The sequence below is a fragment of the Citrus sinensis genome, chromosome 2 (genome assembly GCF_022201045.2).
Source record: "Citrus sinensis cultivar Valencia sweet orange chromosome 2, DVS_A1.0, whole genome shotgun sequence".
Classification (NCBI taxonomy): Eukaryota; Viridiplantae; Streptophyta; class Magnoliopsida; order Sapindales; family Rutaceae; genus Citrus; species Citrus sinensis.
The window spans coordinates 31,633,152-31,646,267 of record NC_068557.1 but is presented as its reverse complement, the minus strand read 5'-3'; the positions used below and the strand labels follow the sequence as shown (position 1 = coordinate 31,646,267).

At 33.4% G+C, this 13,116-nt stretch overlaps 2 protein-coding genes across 3 annotated transcripts; both read left to right on the top strand.

The window, feature by feature from the left end:
- Nucleotides 1–361: 361 nt before the first annotated feature.
- Nucleotides 362–5,958, top strand: LOC102619255 (60S ribosomal protein L18a). 2 transcript variants are annotated; one of them, XM_006467423.4, is made up of 6 exons: nucleotides 362–721; nucleotides 890–965; nucleotides 1,932–2,046; nucleotides 4,232–4,347; nucleotides 4,461–4,524; nucleotides 5,338–5,958. In XM_006467423.4, exons 1-6 carry the CDS (start codon nucleotides 511–513, stop codon nucleotides 5,677–5,679), a joined length of 924 nt encoding a protein of 307 aa, XP_006467486.1. In that variant the 5' UTR covers nucleotides 362–510; the 3' UTR covers nucleotides 5,680–5,958. The 2 variants fall into 2 exon arrangements, with proteins under 2 accessions (XP_006467486.1, XP_006467485.1); XM_006467422.3 differs by lacking the exons at nucleotides 362–721; nucleotides 890–965; nucleotides 1,932–2,046 and adding an exon at nucleotides 3,715–3,885.
- A 3,094-nt stretch (nucleotides 5,959–9,052) lies between these two features.
- On the top strand, nucleotides 9,053–11,611 carry LOC102619754 (cytochrome b561 domain-containing protein At4g18260). Its single transcript, XM_006467424.4, has 4 exons — nucleotides 9,053–9,484; nucleotides 9,631–9,792; nucleotides 10,497–10,645; nucleotides 10,759–11,611. The coding sequence occupies exons 1-4, from the start codon at nucleotides 9,347–9,349 to the stop codon at nucleotides 11,126–11,128; spliced, it is 819 nt and encodes a 272-aa protein (XP_006467487.1). The 5' UTR covers nucleotides 9,053–9,346; the 3' UTR covers nucleotides 11,129–11,611.
- Nucleotides 11,612–13,116: the final 1,505 nt, after the last annotated feature.

Below are 13,116 nucleotides of genomic sequence, written 5' to 3'. Positions count from 1 at the left end.
TTGTTTGTCCTCTCAGTTTTATCTTTTCAAGTCCCATTTATCTTCTAAGTTTCAGAGATTACATACATAATTCGAGTCTGTCTCCTGTGAAAAATATAAAACAGAATGTGGCGCCGCTAGCACCCATCAAATATACGAGTCCTTCAACAAAGGGGATTTATTGACTGAAACTCCGGAAGTCCACAAATCTCACACGAAGCCGAAAGGCCCAGCCCAGCCCAGCAGTCTAACAATACCCAACTGGAATTCGAGTTGGGTTTCGGATCTATTGGGTCTAATTTAGCCGACTTACGATTTGACACGTCCACTCCCCGAGCCCAAAAGCTAAAAATATCTACCTAAAAGAAAAACTCAAAAAGGAAATAACAAAATTTTTGACGGCCTCTTCCGCCCGTGGCTCCGTCATTGTGCGCGCCATCGCGGAGGAGAGAGAATAAGGTGGAAAGAATAACGGCTTGACGGCGCCGTTGCGAATCCTAACCTTAAATTATCTAAATTAAACAAACGACAATGAACGACGAACAGAAGGGAAGAGGTTTGATCAGTAACCCGCAGAATAAAAATTACTACGGCACGTTTCAAGGGGTTGTGAATTACTATCCTCCATTCCCTCAGGCACCGCCCCAGCAGGTTGTCGGTTTGCCGCAGCCCATTCCTCCTCCCGGACCTGGTATTTCCAACCATCCCTTGTTATATGGCCACGGCTACCAAACCATCCCAGGTAGATTTTGATAGATAAATTTGGTTAAAAATTATTAATCCCTTTTAATATATCAACTATTTCATTAAACGTGAATATGTAAATGAATGCCTCTGTTTATTGTATGTTAAATCGGTGTCTAATTTTATTTTAATGATGATTTTTGTTTTTTCAATGGGGGGGTTTAAGGTTATGCTGTTGTCGAGGGAAGGCCTTTGGGAGAATATCGCCTTCCTTGCTGTGGCATTGGCATGGGCTGGTTCTTGTAAGTTCCCCATTCATTATTTGTTTATTTTATTTTTTCCGTACCACTGGCCATAAAATTGGTATGGTTTTTGTATGTTTTATTAATTTCTTCACAAGAACTTGAATATGTTGTCACTCTCCAAAGATGCAGCATATACTCTAAGAAAATAGTAAAAGAAACTTCACATGGTTATTTGGTTACATGTTTTCTTTTGGTGTCTCATGGAAAAGTCTAGATATACATGTTTATGTTTGCATTATCACTGTCAGTTTAGCAGATTGGAGGCAGAAGTTGGGTGACCATTATTAGTTGGTCCTTCTTCTTTGTGATGGAAGATATTGGAAAGCTTTATATGAGTACTGCTTTTCCCATTGCTGTAACTCTAATTCGGCTTCTAGTCCGTGTTAGAATTGTGCAATTTTTTTTTTAAATTTTTTTGTTGATACTGCATAATTGTGGCCATTTCCCTTTGGCAACAAGTCAAGTTTTATCGAAATTTAGGATCTAGTTAGATCATCAGATCAATGGCACTGGAATATGATAGATTTATGCAGATTTCTGTTACACAAGCTATATAGAACTCATTTCAAGGATTGTATTTTCTTGGATGTCTGTTTATCTTTGCTTTCTTACTTTTCTCTCTTCTCTTTTATGTATCTTTTCAAGTATATTTTAGGCATTGTTTAGCTTTCTTTCTTGTTTGTTTCCTCTAGCTTCTCTGCTCCAATCAACCCACACAAGTAGAAACTTTAGAAAAGGGGAAAGCAACATAGAAAAGAAAAGACCAAAGGGAATGACTTGAACAGTTGAACTTAAGGTTGTCTCGAACAATTAATGTATGAAAGAAGATAAAGGAGAACTGTACTCTTATCAACCGTGTTATAATCAAAGATGTTGTCCCAGAACCAATTTTACATTGCGCTCAACTTGAATTGCAGTCTTGCCCATGCTTAATGAATAAAAAATTTGAAATTTGAATTCCAGGTTTATAATTGGATTCTTCCTTGGTGGCATTCCCTGGTACGTTGGAGCTTTTATTGCTCTCTGTGCACAAGTGGATTACCGAGAAAAACCTGGATACATAGCATGTGCAATTGCTGTAAGTTCTCTTTATTTGCCTTTCCACTTCTCTCTAGCCAAAACATGTGCTATCATTGTACTGCTTGGTCATGTTAATGGGTCCAAACCATTCTGTTTGTTTTTCTCTAGAAAGCATGTGTAGTATAGGGCGCAGGATTTTTAGGCACGTTATCACTAGTGATGGATGGAGTTAGTTGTTGGCGTAATGCTGTTTATATATTGTAGGCAACATTATATGGTTGACTGAACTATGCCCTTGGAAATCCCAAGATGCTGATGTGTAACTTTTCAGCTGGATAACTTCTTTCTGCTGTTGCCTTTACTTGTGCTTAAACATTATTTTCTTTTCATCTTTTGATTTTCTGATTATCTTTCCTGCCTTCTGCAGTCGGTTCTTACAATGATTGCTTTAACTCTCGGAGTAACTAAGGGAGCTCATACCTGGGGAGATTAACATGGTTTGCCACAATTGCAAATTCATCTAATGGTTTCCAGAATAATATTGGTTGGTTATTGTATTTGTTCTTATATCTTTGACATGTAAAGGCAACTGAAATCATTGGGTATTCATGGTTAGGCATAGAGCTAGTGTTCTTATGAATTGCAACCAGTCATGTCTAGTATTGCTACACAAAGGAGAACGGATGTATATTTCAAACTAATGTGAGATTTGTTTCACATCCAATTGCTCTTTTTTTGGTTGGGGGGGTTGGGCTGTCGAACTGGTATATAAGTTAATTTGTATGTGGAAGCCTATTAGCGTTTAGCTCGTGCCCTGCTGTCTTCTGCAGGAAATTGCATGTTTGTTCTTGTGATGTCAGCCCAAGTGCACAATTTAGCCCAATTGCCCAATCTAGTAGTAGTAGCCTAAACAACGAAATGAAGAGCAATTTCCAGAGTTTGACAGCCCTCCACCACGGCTGCCCAATTTCCTTTCACCATCTGTAAGGCCATGATTGGTATTGAAATTAGGCATATGTAGTTTTTAAGTTATTGTATTAAAAGTAAATACTAATTTTTATACTTTGGAGACTTAAGTTAGATTCGATTCCACATTTGTATGTTAAAAAACTTATAATATTTTTATTATGTTGGTCAAAATTATTTAATTACAGATTTTCTTTAATGTGGTTTAAAAGTTACAATATTTTAATACCAAACAAAGTCTATATGTATCATTTTCCACATTTGTATGTCAAAAAACTGATAATATTTTTATTATGTTGTCAAAATTATTTAATTACAGATTTTCTTTAATGTGGTTTAAAAGTTACAATATTTTAATACCAAACAAAGTCTATATGTATCATTTCAAAAAAAAAAAAAAGCATCCCAACAAATATATTTGTTTTCTTCCACATGAACGATATAAATATTGAATCTCTTTAGACAAATAATATTACATAAAAAATTCACAATGGTATTTGAAAATCGAAAAAATGTCTCAATTTATTAATAAACCTACATTATATTCTTCATTCTAAATTTTGAATGCAAAGCGTATATGTTAGTAGAACAGAATATTACATAAAAAAATTTTATTCAATAAATAATTTTAGAAAGGAATAAGTAATTGGATGTTTTTCGAATAATAAATAATTAGGATTTTAAGAAATAGTCGTAAATATTTTCGTTACGCCACGTGTATTTTTTAAAAACCGGGTTTCATTTAACTCGGGGACCAAACGGCGTCACTTTTAACAACTATTCATTTAGGGTTTTCCTCGCTATAAAACCAAAAGAAAACCCTAGTTTCATCTTCCTCCACAACAGAGAGTGAGAGAGAGAGAGAGAGAGAGAGAGTTACGCTGCGGAGATCGTCACATCTTGTATTTCCTCGAAAATGGTCACTTTCAGGGTACGTTATTGCTCTCACTTCCTAGATCTACTGATAACCTTTAATTATATGAGCTTGTTTTACGATTTAAATTTGTTCTCAGATGAAAAAATAAAAAGCTGCAATTTTTTAGGTGATTGTAATTGATTAGTTAGTATGCCCTGCAAAAATTAAATTTAGCTCTTTTGTAGGCCAAAAGGGGAGTAGAGTTTTGAGCTATTTGGTAGAACTCTTCATTTTGCATAAGCTGTAATTAATTGGGGGCTTCATGTGGATCATATCCGTTTGTTATAGCTATGTTTTCTTTAGAGTTATTAGGGATTTTAGGGTGTTTGTTGATGGGAATTCGTTATGGGTTGTTGTGCAGTTTCACCAGTATCAGGTTGTTGGGAGAGCTCTTCCAACTGAGTCCGATGAGCATCCTAAGATTTACAGGATGAAGTTGTGGGCCACGAATGAGGTTCGAGCCAAGTCCAAGTTCTGGTGAGTGATTTTGTTCATGTTCCATGGATTCAGTCTTCTTTATTGAATGATTGGAGTGAGATTGGTTTAGCTGGTATGTTGGTGGGTTTCTCATGTTGTTTGATTTTCATCAGGTACTTTCTTAGAAAGCTCAAGAAGGTCAAGAAGAGTAATGGTCAAATGCTTGCCATTAACGAGGTATACCTCTTATTTTTTTAACACATTTCACAGTGTGCTCTGTTGCTTATTTGGTAGTTGTTTTCATTAGGAAGTCAGTAGTTACTTGTGTGATTATTTATTGTTGTTGTGCTTTAGCCTTTTTTGGCCATTGTTAAAATTCTATCGTGCATCTTTAATACCTTTATAGTTAAGTACATGTTTATTCGTATGGCTTAGAATATTCTGTAAATTCTCTGTTGAAATAAGAATTGTGGCCAAATTACTTTGATCTCTTGTGTTGAGTAGTTTTATTTGGTAGTTATCTGGTGAGAATTTGATATGTGATCTGATCATATAAATCTTGCAACTGCAAACTAAATTTTTCTGAAATCATTTATTTGATAATTTATTATGGATTCTTATTTGACTGCTTATCTCTATTCACTTAGTGATTCAGTGATTTACTGATTAAACCTAATAGGATAAATGAGCAATTGTGTTGGTAAATGTTGTGTTTTGTGAATTAGATTCTCAATTTAATAGGCTTCTTTGATTGGATCACATGTCTTTCAATTTGATTCAAGTTGTTCTGTTTATGTGCCATTATTAGGTCTTCATCCCATATTTTGAGTTATGCCTATGCATGTGTAATTTTGATTAGTGAAGACTGCAATTTTAATGCAACTTTAGTTGCTTCTTATCCTGTAATTGTTTGGTGCATTAAATCTCTTGTATCTAGGCTGATTTCTTTTGGGCTTGATTAGTTGATGATTTCGGGTTTTTGCTATTGAAACATTAAAATGTACAGATTTCAAGGGATTTCCATTAATATCTAATAGTAATCTCTTGCAGATTTTTGAGAAGAACCCAACCAAGATCAAGAACTATGGCATCTGGTTGCGTTATCAGAGTCGAACTGGTTATCACAATATGTACAAGGAGTACCGTGATACCACTCTGAACGGGGCTGTGGAGCAGATGTACACTGAGATGGCTTCTCGCCATAGGGTCAGGTCTCCTTGCATTCAAATTATCAAGACTGCTACCATCCCTGCCAAGCTATGCAAGAGAGAAAGCACCAAGCAGTTCCACAATTCAAAAATCAAGTTTCCCTTGGTGTTCAGGAAGGTGAGACCACCAAGCAGGAAGCTGAGGACCACATACAAAGCAACAAGGCCTAACTTGTTTATGTAACTCTCTTATCATTTGATAATTGAGACTTCAAGAGGGTTTAACAGTGGATATCTATCTATTTTTCTAAGAATATTTTTGGTAGTTACCTTTATGTCAGTTGTTTTTGTTCAACGGAGACCTGTTTTTATGTTGAGAATATTAGGTGTTGAGACTAGCGAACCTGATCTTTGGGATTGCAAAATTTATGTTTTTGTTACCGTTTATGTTGCTATTGGATGCTATTAAATGTTTGGTTTTCCAGTTAGGTTACCTTTTAATTTAATTTTTTGTGCTTGTTTATATTATTGTCTTCTTATTTTTTGGTATATTTGTCAAATTTCAGAAGACCGCCATAGGCAATTAGAGGCTGGTTACATGTTTTATATTCACTTATATTTTTTTTTCCAAAAAAAAAATAGAGGATGGATAAGTTCGAAATTATTTTTTTTAATATTATTCTTTGCATTAAATGGTGGAGCATGGTAGAATTGACTAGCTCTACTCTTAGGCCATGTTTGCTTGGGGTAGAGGAGTGGGGAGAGGAAAAGAATTTGATTTCTTTCCCACTTTTCACTGTTTGGTTGGACCAAATTCAATTCTATCAAATTTTGTATTTCTTATCAATGGGTAAGATTTCAAATTCAATTCTATCAAATTGAAGAATTTGTATTTCTTATCAATGGATAAGGATTTCAAATTCCTCATCTATTGGAATACAAAAATTTCAATATTATCCTCTAATAAAATTAATTTTAAATAAGTTAAAGTGTAAATAATTTTATTCATTTTCTTAAAATAATAGGATAATTTATTTGAAAAAAGAAAAAGTATTAAGGTGAATTGTTGGACTTCCCCGGAGTTTCGCTGGAGATGCATTTTACCATAAAATTCGGTACTAATGGAATCTTCATGAACCGATGAGCCAATCTACAACTGTATGAAGTTAGAAGTACTAATATACATTTTTATTCACCTCAAATCTTATTTAAATGTTTGGAAAAATTGTAACTCTCATATTTCCAACTATATAGTGCATTTTCTTCAAAAATTAACACTTCCAATGAGTAAATCGTCCAATTCTAATCATTATTATCTATTTAACGTGATAAAAGATGGCGGTCAACGGCGGCGTAATTTTTATTTTAAAAAATAAAATTCTCTATTTAACTAGGTAATTTCAATATGATAACGTATTATTGTTTTCAATAATTATAAATATTTACAAACTAAATTAAACATATAACTAACTATGCAATGTTACTTATTTTGGTTATAAAATAATAATGAATTAATTAAAAATATAATATAAAATTAAATGTTTTTTTATTAAGTTATTTTCTATATTAAATTAATTCATTATTTTTTATTTGTTAACAATATGAACATTAAAGATAATGGGTATATTTATCCAAATAAAAAACATGTAATTTCTTTTCCTTTCAAATTTAATGTGAAACCAAACAATAGTAATTAATTTTGGAGTCCTCTCCTCTCATCACCTCTCAAGTCCTCTCCTTTTTTCTCCTCTCCTCTCCTCCCATTTCTGAAAACCAAACGCCACCTTAAATCTTTATTTGTGGAGCGACTCTTCTAATTTAGCTCTTTTTTAAAATAAAAGTAGCTCGTAAATAAGAAGTGTGGAAAAATTAATTCTTTTAATTTTTTTGAAATATGATATAAAAAATAATATAATATTTAATTAAAGGTTTTAAAATTTTTTTAATATAAAAAGAAATATATTTTTTTTTAAAAAAAATGTCTTTTTCAATTCCTTATGCTAATATAACCTTTAAATAAATAGTAAAATTTTATTTGGAGCTCGTGTTTCCGACACTCTAAAATATCATGTGACTCTGACCGATCAATCAGATGTGTTATCTGCTAGCTGCTGGATGAATACGTTCATTGCGTTTTCGACAATTAGAGATTACAATTACTAGAGTTTGGAAGGGGAAAACAAACAGAGAATTTGTATTGTTAGTGTACTAAAATCGATCAGACAGATGTTGACTGCCCACCAAACCTGTTATTATTACTTTTGGACCATCAAAAAGTTCCTGAATTAAGTATATTACAACTACAATGATGACCAAGACTTTATAATATTTGTTATGATCCTTTTGATCATCAAACAATCGGATTACAGATACCGACCATCTATGTTTCTTTAACACTTTTCGCTATTAATCTTTTGGTCTTGCATTTAGATAATCCTTTTGTGCAGTTAACTAAATATTGATTACAAAAGGTCAAAACGATGCATTTTCAATGATGCGGTGAAAGTAAACTATCATGCAATTGAAGGGAAAAATCAATAGGCATGAGGGATGTGGAGATCTATCTGTGTCTTTCAAGCTTTCAAGCTCAGTGTCCCTATCATGAAAATGAAGAAATCAATAGCTTGTGCTCGATTGCAAATGGGACCTTGGATCGAGATTGTGCATGTTGTAATTAGCCCACATGTCGGTCACCAGCAATTTATTTACTTTCTATGATTCATGATGAACCTAGCTAGCTCCTGATCACTATTGTAATGTGAACAAGCAAGGCATGGCTGATGCCTCTAGCAAATCAATCTCGAAAGTGTATTTAATAAGTATAAACTCTCAATAAAATCATGTCCCGGGCATTGGTGTTGTATAAATCTCACCACGGCAAATCAATATTTGCTGTACAAAATGATTAGGGGAGCTAACTCGACGACAAGGGTCACATGGGTCCAGTAGCCACACTTTGAAGCTAGGCAGCAATTACAGGTGTTTGTACCCATCCATGCAAACTTTTCTCTTCACCATCATTATCATGTTGGTACCGTTAAGATCTTGACGAATGCTAAAGCAATCCAAGCAATCTTAGCTAGCTAGTAGTGCATGTTCATTTCTCTCCAAAATCCAAGCTAAGCCTTAGACGTATCATAAATAAAGTAGTGATGCTCATGTCTTTTTAATGGAAAATGCTTGGTGAAGAGAAGAACGAGAGAAATACGAGAGAAATAAAAAAGAAAATGGTAGAAAGAGAGTGAGTGGGTAGAGAGAGATGACAAAATTCTCTCGTGCTTCTCTACACTTAGCACTACTCCTTTTTAATTCTCATTTTGTTGTCTTTTTCAGTAGTTCTTCAACATCAACTTCTTCTCAATCGGGCAACTTCATTCGTAGGTCTCTTTTTCTTTTCATCAAATCACATTTGTCAAAAAAAAAAAAACGCTTTAATTGACTTCCTTGTCAATCCGCACTCCATTGAAACTCTGACCCTAGTTCGATTTGCCATCTCACATTCCTCTTTATGAAAGCAAAAAGCATAGCAATGTCAACCCCACATCGTTGAAAATCTGCATTGACTATTCATAACCTCCCACTTGTTTCGTTACTCCCTTTTCAGAATGGTCACATTCATACATACCTAGAAATTTTATAAATCGCACAGAATTGTAAATTGTTATCGTAGCAAAAAGAAACAGGGGCAGAGTTTTAGCATGTAGCTTTTTGAATGCAGCAATCATAGCACTTCAGCTTCTTTATGCAAAAAGAAGATGCATTTTAATACTTTATTAACTTATCTGAAATGTTCTTATTACCACCCAATAAAGTTTCTTATATTTTAAAAGTCTCTCTGCTACATAAAGAATGATGAAAAGCTAAATGCTTGTGTCTCTGTGAGTGTGTGACTGAGTGAGGTGAGAGAGAGAATGAAAATTTTTCGTTTTGTAGCAGCTTTCATCGTCCCTTCATGTTATGTTATTTTTCTACCGTTTGTTGGATGCCTTTCCAATGACGAGTTTAGCAAATCCAGGAATCACAAGAGCATACAAGAAAATTTATACAAGGTAACCGAACTTTAATTTTGTCAAGTTTATCAGTTAAATTTCTCTTCAAATGTACAATCCTTTTTTTTCTTTTTTCCCGGGGGGGGGGGGGGAATATTAGGGTTTATGCATTTAAACATTACTTCTTTTTTTTTTTTTTCTTGCAGATGGGTCCTCAGACGGCATCTCATATTGCAGTTCATGGTCTTCTCTTGTGGGCTTCGATGGGATTCTTGACGCCTGTTGGGATATTAACAATACGAATGTCCAATAAAGTGGATAGTGTGATAAAGGCCAGAGTTTTCTTCTACCTACATATTATTTTGCAGGTAGATCATCTTCTCTGTTCTTCTGCAAAAGTGGTATGGTCTGTTCTTATCATTCCAAGGAGACGAGAATAAATTAAAAGGAGGAAAAATTAATATTGTTCGGAAATTTAATTTACTTAAGACCATTCTCTCTTTTATAGAATCCCAAGATGTTATCATAAATCTTGATCTGTTGCACTTATTCATCATCATTTTAGACACTTTAGCTTTTAATGATTGCATCCACAACATTCTGTTTACAATTTTTGAAAATAGCAATGGCGAAATCTCAATATTTCGATCTCAACTTAAATATCAATTAATGTTGCATTATTCGATTAAATGGTAGAATAGAATAATAAGTAATTTTACATTCTTGATCTAATAAATGAGTAATAGATAATATTAAGTTAGGACTCAAAATATTTATAATTTTTGAAAATAACAATGCTGAAATTTTAATATTTGTGTCTCAACTTAAATCTCAATTGGATGGTAGAATAGAGTAATAAGTAGTTTTACATTCCTAATATAATAAATGGGTAATACATAATATTAAGTTAGGGCTCAAAATGTTGGTATCTCTAACATTATACTATAGTCTTTCCAATTATTACTTGATATAAATAACAAAAAACCAATGTAATTAACCAACCTTATTGTGATAATTAAATATAGAAAGAAAAAGTGAACTAATTGTGTGAATTTCAATTTTCGATGTACAGATGCTTTCGGTGGTTCTAGCAACAGTTGGAGCTATAATGTCCATTAGGAATTTCGAGAATTCATTCAATAATAACCACCAACGTTTAGGTCTAGCACTTTATGGCGCCTTGTGGCTGCAGGTCTCAATTGGATTCTTCAAGCCTCCGAGGTATGTACGTGCGTAATCCATCCGAGTCAAGATTAACTCTCACTTAATTAATTTCAGATCTCAGATGGCAATTGGCATCATCAATTTATTTATTTATCTTCTGGCGCGCGCAGAGGAAATAAAAGAAGAAGTATGTGGTACGTCGTGCACTGGTTATTAGGAACAGCAATTTCTCTTGTGGGGATTATCAACATTTACACGGGCTTAAAAGCCTACCATAATAAAACATCAAGAAGCACTACGCTTTGGACTATACTCTTCACAGTTCAGATCTCCTTGATAGCTTTCTTTTACCTGTTTCAAGACAAATGGCATTATTTGCAAAAGCAAGGAGTGATCTTAGGCCATGATCATGGGCAACCAGCGGTCGGTTCTGGTACCACTCTACCTCATGTGAATTTGACAGACGGAGAACGCGGAAAGGTGATGTTGCCGGGGGAGCCGTGTGCAAAACGAAATGCTCTCAGGAATTTGTTCGACTAGCTACCTGGCTGCTAATTAATCTCGGATTATTAATTTTATATATGGTTCAATTTCATCTTTAATGTGTTAGCTAGCTGATGTAGTACGTACGTTACCTGGTTTTAATTTCATGGTCCAGTTTTTGATGCCTTTTCTTCATCTACAGTACCAACGATGGAACATGCATCAAAAAGTGGACTATATATATATATAGCTGACCGGCCTCACTTTATTGCCTGTGGGAAACTTGGATTTCTTTTTAGGTGACAGGGGACATACTTATCACATATGATATGTATCTAGTATCTACTATCTAGCAATGGCCGTTGTTTAAAATGGGTATTTCTGGCCAATAGGAATTTGCCTTGTTGTGTAGTTGAAAGTGTGAAAATATTTTCAAGTTTGTAATACTACTCAGTATAGTCATTTCACAATGATTAAAAGAATTAATGGGGCGTGTGATTATATATATAAAGATATATGGTATTGTCTTTGCTGCTACTACTTTTACTCTTTTCTTCTATTTAATAATTAATAAATATATGCGGTATTGCTGTGGCTTCTGCAGTTGGATTTTGTTCATGTAAATTGCTAATCAATGCCAAGATTTGAGGAAAAATTTTCAGTCCTGGTTCTTATTGCATCGTAAAATGTAAGTATGAATGATTATATCTAAGGATGTTTGAGATTGAGGAGGTCTGGGTTAATTTTTAACTCTGTGAAATGAAATTACCCGATATCTGTTAATAGCTGCAAAATAGAAGTTTAGCATTTCATCAAACACTTAAAAAAAAAGAGAGGTTGTAGTTGTATAAGTACAGAAATGAAATATATATGTGACTATGAAGTTTGAAAGGGAGCCAAAGTATTGAATTCTTTAGCGGAATGAAAATTTTGCATTGTTTACACCTTATGGCCTCTATTTATAAGAAAGATCATTTGATTTTGATTTCTGAATTTTAGTATGTAATTACAGAACCTAATAGAATTGTTCAGAACTATTAAACCTCTAAGAGCTACATAACTGAGAATTCGAATTAAGTTAGAGAAGCTGTGTACGTAGTGTGAAGGTGAATTCAGAAATACGGAACCTGTATATAGACATAAATGGTGATGGAAATGCATAGAGTGGAGTGTATATTTTGTGGGATCGATCGAAGTTTGTCTATCCAGTCTGCTCACTAAATTCCCATCCCGTATCATATGGAACATATGCGGCTGGGCATGGGTTTGGTTGGATGGGATTTGTGAAAATTCAAATTAATCCATTATTGAATAAGTTGAGATAAAATCAACCTAACTCAATTAAATGAATATGTTTAACCTAATCCAATCCAATCTTTAAATTATCGGGTTGGATTGTGTTGATCGGATTAAAAGTCAAATCAAAATTAAAAATTAAATAAAGGGAAATATATAAATTTGAAATAAAACTTATTAAAATCAAATATAAATCTATTATAGCATGAAAATTCTATTCATTGTCTAGTGTTCGACAAAAAAAATTAAAAACCTAATTATCTTAAAATTAAGAGAATTTTGACAATGAACTTCTAGACATTATTCTCGGCTTCCCATGTCTCCTTTTTGAATTCCAAATCCAAAACTTTTAGATAATTAGTTACCATCGTGTCTAATAACAAAATGAAAGTGTTATATAATTATGATTTGTTAAGTGTTTACTAAAAACTAAAAAGAAATTGAAACCAGCATATTTTTAAAATTAAACTTCTAAAATAATAAATTTACTTATATGAGAGAGTGATTATACCTTTGGAAATGATTATACCTTTGGAAATAGAGTTTAGAGAAGTAGATACATTTTTTATTAAAAAAAAAACTAAAAATTAGGTTAGCCATTTAGGTCTTTGGGGTTTTACAATTGAGGATTAACATATCGTTATTATTAGTATTAGTATTTACATGAGGTGGGTATGATTAACCAAAGCCATCCTAATTATTAATTGAGTTAAAAAAAATTGACCTAATTAACCTACAATAATCTACTC